The sequence below is a fragment of the Salvia splendens genome, chromosome 22 (genome assembly GCF_004379255.2).
Source record: "Salvia splendens isolate huo1 chromosome 22, SspV2, whole genome shotgun sequence".
Taxonomy (NCBI): domain Eukaryota; kingdom Viridiplantae; phylum Streptophyta; class Magnoliopsida; order Lamiales; family Lamiaceae; genus Salvia; species Salvia splendens.
This window is the reverse complement of record NC_056053.1, coordinates 20883793-20896271: the sequence shown is the minus strand read 5'-3', so window position 1 is coordinate 20896271 and position 12479 is coordinate 20883793. Positions and strand designations below refer to the sequence as shown.

General features: G+C 35.4%; 1 protein-coding gene across 3 annotated transcripts; it reads left to right on the top strand.

Annotated features, from left to right (window-relative positions):
- Positions 1-264: 264 nt before the first annotated feature.
- LOC121787507 (probable ubiquitin-like-specific protease 2B) lies at positions 265-11959 on the top strand. 3 transcript variants are annotated; one of them, XM_042186245.1, is made up of 18 exons: positions 265-410; positions 1865-2007; positions 2389-2585; positions 2672-2750; positions 2885-2943; positions 4843-5031; positions 5127-5202; positions 5736-5853; positions 7045-7110; positions 8170-8301; positions 8689-8889; positions 8998-9053; positions 9144-9231; positions 9367-9457; positions 9706-9825; positions 10233-10661; positions 11097-11292; positions 11389-11959. In XM_042186245.1, exons 2-18 carry the CDS (start codon positions 1920-1922, stop codon positions 11793-11795), a joined length of 2592 nt encoding a protein of 863 aa, XP_042042179.1. In that variant the 5' UTR covers positions 265-410; positions 1865-1919; the 3' UTR covers positions 11796-11959. The 3 variants fall into 3 exon arrangements, with proteins under 3 accessions (XP_042042179.1, XP_042042178.1, XP_042042180.1); XM_042186244.1 differs by having other exon boundaries at positions 5121-5202; XM_042186246.1 differs by lacking the exons at positions 265-410; positions 1865-2007; positions 2389-2585 and adding an exon at positions 4095-4176 and having other exon boundaries at positions 2691-2750; positions 5121-5202.
- The last annotated feature ends 520 nt before the right edge of the window (positions 11960-12479 follow it).

The following is a 12479-nucleotide window of genomic DNA, read 5'->3' as shown; positions in this document are numbered from 1 at the left end:
GAAGAATTAAAGGTGGACAAAAGTATGATGCAAGATTTAAAGGGGATTATTGACTATTGTAAAATGATTTGCATGTAGTTTATACTAAATTAATTAATATTTTATATTTAATTTCAAAATAAAATAAAAAAATCAATTATGCATGTATAGATATTCTTAATTTAGTTCCTCAAATAAAAAATTATGTTAATCGGTTTAAATAATTGTGACTTGTCGATTTTGACTGACGTGTTGTCGTTTTGTCGGACAGGTAAAAGTCGTTACTCGTTACACGAGACGGGAGGAAATTAGTAATTTCCAACCGGAAACAAAGAAGCGTGGCCGCGACTTCCATCTCCTCCTCACGAAACTCAATTTCCAAAACCAGAGATCGCCGTCGCCCTAACCCTACCGGCAGCCGCTTCCTCAAGGTACTTCCTTTTTATATTTCTCAAATTGGTCACGCCTTATTGCCCCTACTCCCTCTCTAATACAGCTATGTACCTTCACGCCAACTAGGGTTTTCTGGTTATAGTGAATTATGTGAGAATCTTGCTGTTTCATTAACTAGCCTTTTGAATTGTTATGTGCTTTTATTGGTCCATTTCGTCCCTTGTTAATTGGTGAAGCTTCGGCATCGTATTATAATTATTGTTACTATTTAACAAAATTCGAATTTGGGGTGATTTTAGTACAAAGATTCCCTTAATCGGAGATTTATTTTATGAAAGGGAAACATGCCAATGCTATTGGCTTGTTTAAAAGAAAAACACACTGATGTTATTGGCGTATTAGAGAACACACCAATGATATTGACGTGTTTCATTTAGAAGTAAAATAAAATTTGGACATGCCAATAACACTGGCGTCTTTGGCCTCAAACATTATCGCTCCACTGCTTGGCCAACTCACACACACAACTTTTTAGTACTACCTTACCTCCGACCCACAATAGGAATCCACATTTGACTCGTCACAAATTTTAAGAAATGTAAAGAAAGTGAGTTGAAAAAGTTGGTGGAGTTTGAGTCTCACTTTTATATACTAGTATTAGTTTCATAATGAAATGTGAGTGGAATGTGAGGCCTACTGCCTACTTACTATTTATAGTAAAAGTGAAAGTGGACTCGTATTGTGGGACCGGGACGGAGGTAGTACTCCCTCCGTCCCCAAAGAGTATGAACTATTTCTTTTTTTGTCCGACCCTGAAAAGTATGAACTTTCTAATTTTGAAAAATTCAAACAACATATTACCGCTACACATCATTTTATTTACGCTTATACTATTACCATTAACAACTTATACCATTACAATAATGTGGACCCCACTCTCCACTAACATTATTTCCACTACCCTTTCTCCCTCTCTCTCTTACTTTTCCCCTTATTTATTAAAACCCATGCCTAACCCGTTCTTCATACTCTTTGGGGGCGGAGGGAGTACTTCTTTTGGTTATTGATGGTGGAACCTATTGTGATCATATAAAACATGGATAAAATGTATAAGGTTCGTTTAGAGATCACCAGGAAGTTTCAATTTCTGAAAATATATGGGGAATCAGGGATGACTACGAACATCAATGTGATGATCACAGAAGGTATCCAATACCAGTGTAATATGTTTTCAATACCTGTATATGATTCTTTTATATTTTGTTAGTAAAGGTCATTACTTACTTCAAGAAAATCTGAAAGTAGGAAGTAGATACTGGAAATCCTTAATTTAGTTGAATGAGGTTACTACTGATGCCAAAGTGCTGCCTCTATCTCTCATGACTATGCTTTGAACTGAAATTTCCAGATCTCCTTGTCGAGAATGTTTCTCTTCTAAAACCTACTCTCCAATATTTTAAATTGTCTGACACAGTGAATTTTTGATCTGTAGACATGAGATCTTGATAGAATCAAAAGGTTTGAAGAGTCCAAGTACATCTTTCGGCATGTTTGACTTCAAAGAAGAAGGTCAGCTGAGTGAAATGACTGTCAGAAAGATTTCCCTCGAGTTTGGGTGTCCTCATGCCCTTAATGGTAAGATAACATCGATTATTATGGCTCTCTATCATGGTGTGGATGATGAACTTTCCACTTGGAAGAATCGTAATTTAATAGAATTATAGAACTCGAAAAAATGTAGAAAGGAGTCTTGTTTAAGTGATAGTAATAAATTTGCTATGCATGATCAAGGCCATAAAATTAAATGCTCTTTGTGTTCCGAGGTTTTAGCATTTTATTCTTGTACGCTGCTCATTTATCACTTTATGCATCTTTCGTAGTAAGCATTTACGTGTTATGTATTATGGTTTCCGTAACTTAAATCCAGCCTTAGGAGATTTCAATTGAATGATATGGTTGTTCAGACACTGGCATGATTGGTTCCATCCATTATGCTGATGGATGATGTTATTGCAGCTGAAAATTATGATGAGGAGATGGCTGAACTAAGCCCGGTTCTGCAAAGTGATCTTGTTAGCCTTGGACAAGCTGTCGGAATTGAAGAAGTTGAATCAAGAGTTATCTTGTCCAGTTTGGAATATGGTTCAAAGCCTAGTGCTACTCGGCGGCTGGAAGATCATTCAAATAACTCATTTCCAGTATATTCATGCAACGTAATGAAGTTAGCTATTTATTCTCTCTTTGTTGGACCTAAAAGTGCCTCCTGATTCCACATTATTTCTATCCAAATAATCTGCAGGTTAAGTCAGTTTGCTTGCCCTCAGATGCCACTAAAAGCATTAATGAAAGATCAACATCTGATACTTCAGATAATAATGGTTCGACCCAACAAATCTGTTTATATTATTGCTTTCCTTATTCATTCCTTTTGCTTTTGCCTTTTAATTTTAGAAAGGACACAGTTTGTTTAAATTGCTTTTCCTTATTCAATCTGTTTATCATATTTTTTCAGTTGCACCAGCTTCTTCTGATGGACCATCATCTGATAACTGTTTAGATCGTGGGGATTTGGTAAGCATTGTACAGTACAGACCCACCTGTGTATTCTTTTCATACCTATATTTTTACTGGGTTATGGACAATAGGTGAATATCTATTCATGGTTGCTAGTAAGCTGCTAGACTCATTTTTGGAAAATCAAAGTGGTTGTTGCCACATTATATGTATTTGTTGACTGTTGTTTGCAATGACAATTACTGTTCCATAATATTTTTCTTGTATAGCATGCTGTCATTGACTGTTATGAACTGTGTAATAAACTGGCTAAAGAAAAATATTTAACTCGTAGACTGATTAAACTCCTTTATTTTGTCAAGAAAAGAGAACGTAAAGTAGTACTTCTTCATAAGGGTAGCTTCATAAGTAGTGATTTTGAAGCGTTTGATGCTGAAACCTATGCTAATTGCTTTTTCTCTCCCTTCTCCTTTTGGATTGAATTTTAGGGATTAACCAGTTATGCAATTTATGAACCAAAATATGAGCTGATAAATGGCATTAGCTTCTCAATTATTTAATTTTTGAATTACGAAGTAGAGTTTAAGTTTCCATTAAACCATTTGTTTGTAGGTGTTATGTTATTCCCATCTCCTGTCGTATAAAAGTTCTTGATTCTAGTTTTGGTTATATTTAAATATTTCCATTTTCAATCTGATGTTCATCTTTAACTTTCTAGCTGTCAATACCTGATTTGTTTGACTATAATGATCCAACTTATAATATTATGGGGCTAAAGCAAACATCAAATGCCAAAGTTCTAGAAAATAAAAGTTTGCTTCCGAAATATTCAAAGCTTAACATGTTACACCCATCTCATGTTGTTAAGAGTTCTTGATTCTAGATTTCTAGTGTTGGTTGTATTAAATATTTCTTTTATCAATCGGGTGTTAATCTTTAACTTTCTAACTGTTCTTTTTGTTTTTTTTTGTGATTTGCAATTCTTGTTTTTTTGTTTGACTAGATTGATCGAACTTAAAATGTTATGGAGCTAGAACAAATCAAATGCCAAAGTTCTAGAAAAATATGTTTGCTTCCGAAGTATTCAGATCATAACATATTACACCGTGCTTATCACCATGATATACTACTATTTCCTTTGTCTCGTAGATTTGTAGTCCCTCTTCTCTCTCATTTTCTGGGACTTCCACTTGTTTCATAACTTGCAGACTCTGAACTGCAAGAATCGAGTTATTTGCTAGGGCAATTGGAAGGAGGTCATTCTATAGAGGTTCACGATGATGTTAGGAGGTGGGTTTTGGATACAACTGGAAGGTTCTCATGACAATCCCTTTTCAAATCATTATTTTTTTCCTGTGGCTTCCTCCTTATTTCCCTTTCTATAATCTTATTGGGGGGCTCCTATGCCTAGAAATGCTTGAGCCTTTTCATGGGTTTGTGTTCAGCAAGTTACGTTGCTTCTTTTCCCTTAGTTTATGGCGTTGAGTGTTAAGGAATTGGGTGAATTTTTGAGGATCAAGGAACCCTTAGAGGAGGTATGGGATAAGGTTAAGGTAATAGTTTCTTGAAGGGTGATATATCATAAACAATTCTAGGCCGTTTTAAGAAGAATATATAAAACCCAGATATAGATCAGGATTGAAATCATATGATATGATTAACTAGAAGATTATCACCAATCTAAATGACTCTTCATGTTGTTAAACTTCTCATAAATTTTATCTTGTTATCCATAAAGAGAAAAGAGTACTTCCACTGAATTTTTGTGTTAGGTGCTGCTGCTATGTGCTGCCTTGTATTTTATGATGTTTCATAATTTTCATTTAGTCCTATCTACCATATTCTTAGAACGTGGATCATTTTGATTGACCGAGTGCAACTCAACACACTTAAATCACTCTTACATCGACACTGAGCTTGTCAGCTTGCTCAAGCACTAGTCTTTCTATTTGGCAGGGTGACAAGGGGGAGGTAATTCATTTCTATGCTGATTATCTTGATTACCGGGGTACACAATACATGGATTATGTGGTAAGCTTCTTTAGAAGTTATGTTGAAGCTAGAAGCAGAACTATCCATGGAGATTTTCATATTCATATGGAAACTGAAGATATTGTCAAAATAGAGTCTCAGTGGAGTGCTCAGGTAAGTAAAATATGCTGGTAGATTTATCTTATGCTCTTCATATAATATAATACAAAGCTGAAATTGACATAAAAATTACCTTTGTTAAGATTCAGGCTGGTACAATTAATATATATTTCATTGCAAAAGATGCAGAACAAATCGAATTTGACGCTGTCCACAATGCTTCAGGTTGGTTGACTTGGTTTACTTTTACTGCTGCTTGTATAACGAAATTACTGTTGCAGTTTTATGAGATATCCAGATGATTCTGTTAGCAATCAGCACACTATTTATTAAACTGAATGTGTAATGTTTATTTTAACTAATTGTATGATACTTAATCCAGAAGTTTAGCTTGTTTAGTTTAAAGTTTTGATGAGCATGATATTTTATATGAAGACACAAAAGTGATAAGATTTGGTTAAATACGGTTGCAAATTATAGTTTAATTACCTTGCTTCATAATAAATTGTTGCAAGTGTACTACCATGATCATATTGGAGTCATTTTTTTTCAGTATTTTTGGTTCCTTCCTCCACTCACATATGGTGGGTCCCTTTCTTCACTCAAAACAATTTTACCACACATTTATTGAAACCCGTGTCGAACCCAAAGTGATACACTTATGCTGGATGGAGGGAGTATTATTAATATACAGTAATGATCTCAATGAGATTCTTGTGGTCCTGCTGCTGATGGATCTCAAATCTTTGCTCTCTCAGCTGTATCAAGAGTCCAAGAGCTAAAATTCCCAGCTGTTGATCCGAACTGGTACCAGAAACGTGAAGCAATTGAATCTCTGGATGGCAAATATAAGGCAGTTTGGAATGTCCTACTTGAGTGAGTATTTAAGCACCTATATTCTCTACAAATATTAGGTATATGACTGACACAGGAATTCCCTATGCTTTCGTTAACATGCGTGATTGTGTGAATAACTTGCTTGTGTTATGAGTTGTAGTTGATATTTCAAGGTGTATTGATTAAGTGGCTATTAACTTAGACTAGTAAACATTTGGTTTATATGATTCTTTGTGACATTTTCACTGGAGGAGAGCTTTTGGGTGCATGTTTTTCTTCACTGGTAGACTCGTCTAACATGCTAAGATATACAGTACTAGTTATTATTAAATCTAAAAGAAAGTCATGTAAATTGGATTAGGTAGACTTAGCAGTCCATAATTAGATATGATATGATTTATAAAATTGTGTCCTCTTGTTACTGATTTTTCAGCCTTGTGCTTAGGATCTGGCATAATATGTTTCTTGTGACTTTAGGCTGGAATCGTCTAAGAATTGAATAATAAATCATGTCATGTGCTACAGATGGAGTTTATTGCCTTCCATTTATATCATGAAGAAGTTTGCAATGTTTCATGTAATCTCACTAATCTGGGGGCTTTAAGCAAGGCAAACAGGGTCAGTCAGCATGATATTGGTCTGCACATCTTGGTGGGAATACCACATGTGAAAAATGCATCTATTAGCCAATATTATGTTTAAGAGTCTTCATTTTCAACTTCAAATAATTGAGATCATCATCCACTACTCTACCAATAGCTTTTGCTATACTGAGACAAACAAGCCCATTACAAAACTTCTAGCAATTTTCTTTGATTGATCTTGTCTCTTGAGGTGGATTCGTTTCCATTACATGTGTTTCTTTACGTCTTTCTTAAGTTCCCTGGAAAGTATCTAATGATAGTAGCATTGTGAAGCTTGGAACGTTATAAAAGTATTGCATGACTATGTTATATTCCAATTCCAAATACTACAACATCAACGTTTATATGAGTTTCTTTGATATGTAGGATGGATATTGCCATTAGTTCAAATCTCTAGATCTTTCATGTATTCATGTGATTTAGGTTCTTTGTTTTGTATTTAATGGGAATTATATAAGTAAGTAAATAAATAAATAATTGGTGTTATTCAGTGAACCTATTTTTTAGATCTTTTAGGTTCAGACACATTTCTTGAAATGTTTTTATTGTATTTTTGTTCATTGGTGATTATTGGTTTATTTTGAAGCACTGGAGTGGATTCTTCTTTCAGAGAAAGGGAAGATCAGATGCTCACGAGAAGCTACTTTCCCAAGTGAGTGCAATTGTGCCTAGGGATTGCTTGAGTTGTGTACTTTTATGAATGCTATCATCTGTTCCAAGGATTGAAAACTGTATGCTTTCTGTTCTCCTGTTTCCAAATTATTGTTACAGACCTCTTTGGTCACATTATTTTGTCATCAGTTCCTTAGCACAGACAATGTTTTAACATTGATCACTGATTGAGTCATTATCAATTTGGTGATCTGGTCAGATGTCTTGTTGTCTGGAGTGACTGAAATTTTTGAATTTTACTATATTCCCTTGCTACGTATATATTTTAGGTTTATATCTGAAAATTTTCAGGCTTCTCACCCACGTATGAATATTAGTTTGTAAAATTTTCTTTTTTTAATATTGGATCAAACTGGAAATCGTAAATTATAAAATTGGATATGGAAGTACAATATTCCCACTGGTTCCTGCGACATAATAGATGCCAGTCTTTTCACATTTCTTCCTCTTAGCATCAAGTTGAGGAATCAGTTAAGTAAGACATGAAGTAATTGAATTGGGAAATGGAAAACAGCTTGTTCTTACATGCGAATCAACCACATACTGAAAATTTGCAACTCTTCAGTTTCATAAAAACCGTGTTGAGAGTAGATCCACTTTCCTAATTTAATCCCAAGTTGAGCCTTCTATAATCTATACTAAGTAGATACTATAGCTGATCATTCCAGCTAAATAAGACTGTCAGCTGCATCTTTTATAATGTCAGGTGGATAACAATTTGTTTCCCATTATGACCTATTGTTAAGCCAAATAGGTTATTCTATTTTGTTTGTTAGTTATCTGCGAGAGCTCTGTTGATATATATATAAACTTTCATTCCTTCTTTTTCTCCAGGATGCAATATTCTTAAAACAACCCTGTGCATTTTAATGGTTGATGAGGAGATGTTTTAGGGCTTGCTATTATTGGCATGACATATTTTATGTTTATGAAGCATCCATTGTATTGCAGCTTGAGAAAGCTGCGAAAGATACACTGTTTCAAACAAATGAAATTATAGTAATCGCTATCTGAACTAAGCTACTTTTAAATGTTTCAGATTTGAAAAGCCTTTTGAAGAATTGATTTATCCAAAAGGCGACCCTGATGCTGTTTCCATCAGTAAGAGAGACGCAGATCTCCTACTACCAGATACATTTGTTAATGATACAATCATAGACTTCTACATCAAGTGAGTTTGTATACAATTGTAAAATTCTTTTCCACTAGCATTGCCCTGCACCTCAAGCTTTACATTGCTCTGGAGATTTGAGGAATTTACCTTTATGTATTCTCTTATTTGGTAAATGTGTAGTAAGAATGGGATTCCGGTAATATTTTGTCATGACTAAACCTGCTAATGTATATAACATCATATTTGATAAAAAGTTTCTCTACATTAGCTGGAGGTTGACTAAGAATGAACAGAAGAAAAATATTCCTCAAGTACATATAGCCCTTTGCAAGAATAGTTGTTAGACTTTTCATGTCGTAATTTGTTTCTTGTTCGTTGGTTGTTTTTGATAACTTCTCATTTCTGTTAAATTCTGCTGACATTTGAAGTCTTTTCAATTGACAGATATTTAAAAACTAGACAAATTGTGGATGAGAGGACTAAGTTCCATTTCTTCAATAGTTTCTTCTTTCGAAAGCTGGCTGACATGGACAAAGATCCATCCAGTGCTTTTGATGGCAAGGCAGCTTTTCAGCGTGTTCGTAAATGGACAAAAAAAGTAAATTTACTTGAAAAGGATTTCATATTCATTCCCATCAACTACAAGTAAGACACTAAACATAAACCCCAGTTGAGATTTTGGTAGATTTTCCGTGCTTAACTTCTGGTATCAAGGCTTGGAGAGTGGTAACTTACAGTGCAATGATATGGCAGTCTCCATTGGAGTCTTATTATAATTTGTTACTTTGGCGAAGTTGCTAGCTATAAAGGCAAGTTCTTCACAACCTGGACACTATACATAAAAGATTTTCAACTCACTGATATCATTATTTTGTTTCTCTTTTTTGCTTTTGCTGCAGGGGATGACGAATCGGGAAGAGTTCCTTGTATATTGCACATGGATTCTTTGCGAGGAACTCATTCTGCCCTTAAAGATCTTATGCAAAGGTATATTGTTACTATGTTCTATGTGGCTTTGTTTCTCTCTGTGTAAGCGTAAGAGCTTGTAGGTTTTGCTTTTTCTTCCCGTGTTAAATTGTTGGCTGATGTGTTTGGTTTTTCATCTTTAACTTGAACTGACAGCTATTTATGGGAGGAGTGGAAAGAAAGGCAAAAAGGAACATGTGAAGATCTTTATTCCAAATTCAGTAACTTAAAGTTCGTACCGCTTGAGGTATGTATGAATTATGACTAGGCTATATGCTCATATGATGTTTCACAAGCACAGTAGGATTTATGAAGTATCTAAAAAAGGGTATTAAGCAACCGCCTCTGGAGATCTTTTTTAGTCTGGGTTTTGAGTGTAGCATGCATCTTTATCTTTCTCAGATATTCTCTCACTTAATATGGATTTATAGTTTAGAATGTGAGAACCACCACCATTATGCATCATTTGTTAATCTCAGTTGTTGGAATCTGCAGGTTCCGCAGCAACAAAATTTATATGATTGTGGTCTATTCTTGCTTCACTATGTTGAGCTCTTTCTCGAGGAAGTTCCCACTAACTTCAATATCTACAAGATTACACAATCCCTTAACTTTGTAAGTACTCTGTTATATCGTATATCAAACTTACTCTCTTATCTTGCCTTATATATTCAATAGACGGTGGTATTCCCACTCAAACAGAACACTCTAATGACATTATCCTACCACAAGTCCTTTGTTTTTATCCTCATTTTTTCCACTCATTTACAAATTTACCATACATGGGCCACCTTTTCTCCACTCACAACATACTCTACCTAACACTAAAACAACATGTGCCACACGAAAGTAATGCATACGCTGGGGGACAGAGGGAGTATATAAATTGGTCTCTCTCAGCATTTTGTTAAATATGACGATATTTTATTTTATTTTAATACACTGCATTTTATTTTCTCGCCTGTGATCCATAAAATATCACAAATTTTAATGATTATGTGAACCTTTGTCCATGTTTCCAGCTCCAGGAAGATTGGTTTCCTCCTGCAGAACCCTCCATCAAAAGAACTCATATTGAAACATTAATTAGTGGTTTGCTGGACTCCGAATCTGAAGAGTGTCTTCATTCTGGTAGAAGTGGCATGCATTCCCCTAAAGATCTGAACACCAATCATGGGTTTGACGATGGCATTCAGTTAACTTTAAAATCTGGTCCTCCGTTGGGTGGTTCTCAAGAGAGCTCACTATGCGAGGTCGGGCAGGGAATTGAGATGACTTTACTACCTACTTCATCTGCCAGGAGCACCCAATGTACCAAAACTTCAGGATTGGTTTTAAAGGAGTTGTTTAAGCAAGAATCTACTCCAGAATCTTTAACTGATGTACCTTGGGGAGCTTTAGACAGCAGAGCATCTATTTTTGAGCTTAAAAGCCCTGCCTCTCTCCCAGAGGTACTTTAAATACCATCATTCTTCGGATAGCCTTAGGTTTTGCTACTCGAGGTTGATGATAATGGATTGTCATTGATATGGCTGAATGGCTCTTTATTATCCACACTATTGTAGCGCTGCTTAGATTTTTGACAGGTTTATGCATATTATGTGTGTGTGTGAGTTATGTCCTTACTACAGAACCAGTCACCGATTGAATGCGAGTATGGGCCTGAAAGGCTGTAGAAAGACTCCCTATCTTTCTAGGTTTGTGAATTGACTTAAGTGATAGGATTCTTTAGGTTCGGAAATACATATTCGAAACTCTTTGCAGATCTAACTGTTTGATAACCAGAAGATAAATTATGCTTGTTTCTTTCCCCTTTATTTTCTGCTGTTGTTTCTGTTGAGTCTCTTGCTGGTTAATTTCATTCATAACTATATGTCTATCAACAGGAAGAGGTGAAAGCTAGTGAGTGTTTTCCGACCACAGAGACAGAGTTAGCCAAACAAGTCTTCCAGCATCCAGATGATGTCACCCCGGAAGCACCTACCGTTCCCTACCAATCCGAAGATTATAGATCAGAGGCAATTTACCAACCTACACCAGACGATGCCGACTCAACTCCAGTGGCATCAGATCAAGTCTCAGGTGAATATTTAGGAGTTTATCGAAGTAGTTTGCTTGATACGCATAGATCACGTACACAAAGGTATATAGTGTATAGCTTGATTGCTTTGTCTGCAGGAGCACTGCTTAATACCGAGGGTCTTGTCGACATCAATGCCCCAAGCGATGACTCCTTTTTCCTGAAGATTTTCTCAGAGATCGGTCAAAAATTAAACCAGTTGAGCGATAATGTCCTCCCAGACGAGGCCGAGGGTGCTTGTGCTTCATTTGCTTCTGGTGACAGATTGAATGTCGTGGAGTGTGAGAGCCCGCATCAGATTCCTGACTCCAACGATCAGGACGATCCACACCTGCTGACCTCTAACTCTCATCCCGGGTCAGGTGAGCAGGGTAATGATGGTGTTGGGCGAGAACGGGTATCAGAATCGACGGAAGAGCAGCATGCTGCGAAAAGGATGCGAACAAGCCCTGCTGATGATGGGGAAGAGCTTCGTGATCATCTGTTGAAGGACCTTAACTTGTAAGGGCTAAACTCAAATATTTTTTTGGCTTCTTGTTTTTTATGAGATGCTTTGATTGTATTAAGTCCTGAAATGTGTAGATTATTATGTGGCAAATTGGATTGTATACTTAAACTTGCTCATAGATCACAAATTACTAATTTAAGGCTTCGATTTTCATTTGTTTATGAATTAGTTGAATACAATGATGTAATTATTTGCAATACAAAATTTTATGTCTATCGCAGCCCGTGTATTTTACTAAAGAGAATCTACCTTTTTAAAAGAATGGTTCTAGTAAATACAAGTATATACATACAAAATTACGCTGTGGTCGTGGCAATGTGTGTTACTATTAATTATACTATTTTCCTCCATTAATTTTTATTCTTTTTATTTTTGCAGTGAAGATTAAAGAAAAAAAAAAGTATACTAATTTACATCAAGGCGAGGATATTATAGAGATTTTGGCAATAATTTACCGTTAAATATTGAAGTCAGACGTTTATTCATAAACAAAATTCATACCCCAAGTAGAAATGATCAATTGAAATCTTTAGTGAACCTCTTCGAATAATTTGCTCAACTCAATGATATAGCTATACTATTTAATGACTGACATATCTTCTGAAATTATTAATTCAATCAATATTTCACCTGTAGATATGTGTAAATTTTTCTCCACCAGTAAGCTAGTATGTATATGAA